Below are 2386 nucleotides of genomic sequence, written 5' to 3'. Positions count from 1 at the left end.
ACAAATTAATTGTAGTTTCAGCTCTGCTTGTAGCAGGACGTGGAGTCACCGTGGTCCATGACCTGGCCCTGCCTGTCTACTTTTGCCAACAGGCTGTAGGAGAATGGAAAAACACACTACCCCCGTTTCTTTAAGACGGTCTGTCAGAAACCTGCCTGGGGTGCCGGGCGGGAGACCGCACCCCGCACGGCGTCTCTGAGAAGCCCGCGCGTCGGGGGACAGTGGAGGGGAGGAGGCAGGGCAGGGGAGGCTGAGCCCTCCCGCCCTTCGACACCGGGCATTCCCTCCGCCGAGGCGGCCCCCGGGGCGCCCCGTCCGTATCCCCCCCTCCCTCACGGCCGCAGGGGGCAGCGCAGCTCTTCCGACCGTTAGCTACCTCGCGCGCCCGCCGGCTCCGAGCGCGCGCGGCACCGCCTGCCGCGCGCGGCCGACTTTTCCTCAGGGGACCGCCGAGGCTCCCGCGCCCTCCTGCCGCGCGGCGAGATCCCTCCGCCGGCGCGGGTAACGCGGAGGCGCGCGTGCCGCCTCACGACAGGGGTCTCCCGCCGTCCCTGAGGCGCTGCCGGCTGCGACTCGCCTACGGGAGGAGGCAGGTGGTGGCGAGGGTCTCGGCGGCTTCCCCTCAGAGCCCCCGGCCGTAGAGGGCCTTGTGGCGCAGGTGCTCCTCGAGACACTGGATGGCGGCGTTGTCCACGAGGGGGTCGAACTTGTTGGCCAAGAGGTGGTGCTGCTGGAGCAACCAGGGCACGTCGCCCGCCCCGTAGATGCAGACGGCGCGCTGGTGCTGGCCGGCGCAGGGCGGGTAGGGCGCGCCCTTGCTGGTGTCGCCCTCCAGGTACTGCCACTTGACCAGGCGGGGCAGGGCGTTCATGTCCGAGAGCTGGAACTTGTCATTCTGGGGCGTGGCGCCCGGCACGCCGGGCATGCGGTTGAGGGTGGCCCAGACGTGTTCGTCGGGGCTGTAGGTGTCCTTGGCCCACTCGAGGAACTGCTGCGCCGTGGGGTTCTCAAAGATGTACTGCACGAAGGCCCGCGTGACCACAATGTACGCGTTGCCCGTGAACATGGGATAGTTGTGGGGTGGCGGCGGTTTCTCTGTGGCTGTCCGGAAGATGAATTTCCCCACTTCGTGGTGGTACCGCCAGCGATCCCGCTTGGGGCCCGAGGCCTTCTCTGACTCCATGCTGTTCCGCCCCTGCAGCACCTTCAGGGCACGGACGATCTCGACGTTGGTCTTGATGGGGAAATCGGTGCCGCAGGTGTTGAGAACGTAGCGCCACGGCATGGGGCTCCGCAGCAGGTCCTGCATGCAGTTGAGGTCAGCCTGCAGCCGGGACCAGGAGGCATACACCACGTCTTCCAAGCGGCTCGCCACAAAGACGTTGGGGAAGCAGGCTGCTATGGCCTGCACGGCCTCTTGGAAGGCAGACGGGGACTTGCTGTCAATGTGGACGCAGTAGACATTCTGGGGGGCGTAGAGGGAGCGCAGGAGCCGCTCAAACATCTCGATTTTGTTGTGGATGACCATGGAGTAGGCGATGGGGAACTCCGCCTCCTCCTGGCTCAGCGGGAACTCGATGAATCGCCGGGTCTCCTTGAAGTTGCTGCAGTCCTTAGTCATGTTCAGGTACTCGCCGGGCGTCAGGGAAGCCCTTCTGTTCGCAACCTCCAGGTTGCTGAGCTGGGCCTCCCGGATGGCTTTCTCATCGCCGCGGACGATCCCCGAGCAGTTGATCCTCCTGCCGGGGGAGAGCTCCAGCGCCTGGTAGAGGCGCTCGCGGCAGCGGGGGTGGGCGGCGGCGTCCGGGTGGGCGGCGGGGCAGGGCCGGGTGGCGCTGCGCAGCGCCACGGCGGCGGCCAGCAGCAGGGAGCTGAGCAGCACCGCGCAGCGCCGCCGCGCCTGCAGGGGGGTCCTGTCGCACAGCCGCATGCCCCCGCGGCGGCGGCGGCGGCGGCGGCGGCGGCGGCGGCGGCGGGCGCGGCCGGCTCCCTCGCGCGCCGCGCCGCCACGTGCGGCCCGCCCTCCCCCGCCGCTCGGGGGCGAAGCGCTGCCCGACCACCAACCCCCCCCACCCGCCGCCGCCGCCCCCCGCCCGCCCGCGGCTGCCTTGCCTCGGTGGCTCTGGTCTTGCCTCTTAGGTGGACTTTATTGAGGGCGCCGGAGCCGGTGCCGAGCGAAGAGTAACCTGACAGCCTGGGTGCCTGCTTCCTGGGTAGTGGTGAAAGAGTGGCAGGGCGATCTCTGCTTAGCCGCAGGTGAATAATAGGTGAATAAAAGGAAGTCTCCTCCTTCCCCGTGGCGTGATTGCGTTTGGTTTTATCAACGCTGGAGGTGGTTGTGTATCTTGTATGTCTGTTTAAAAGAAGGTGTTTTATCTTACCCCTG

The 2386-nt window shown here is 67.5% G+C and overlaps 1 protein-coding gene across 1 annotated transcript; it reads right to left on the bottom strand.

Moving 5' to 3' along the window:
• Positions 1 to 622: 622 nt before the first annotated feature.
• Positions 623 to 1930, bottom strand: GCNT3 (glucosaminyl (N-acetyl) transferase 3, mucin type). Its single transcript, XM_075043979.1, has one exon. It carries the CDS (start codon positions 1928 to 1930, stop codon positions 623 to 625), a length of 1308 nt encoding a protein of 435 aa, XP_074900080.1.
• Positions 1931 to 2386: the final 456 nt, after the last annotated feature.

This window comes from Buteo buteo, chromosome 13, assembly GCF_964188355.1.
Source record: "Buteo buteo chromosome 13, bButBut1.hap1.1, whole genome shotgun sequence".
Classification (NCBI taxonomy): Eukaryota; Metazoa; Chordata; class Aves; order Accipitriformes; family Accipitridae; genus Buteo; species Buteo buteo.
Note: the sequence above shows the minus strand (reverse complement) of the source record. Positions and strands in the feature narration are given on the sequence as shown.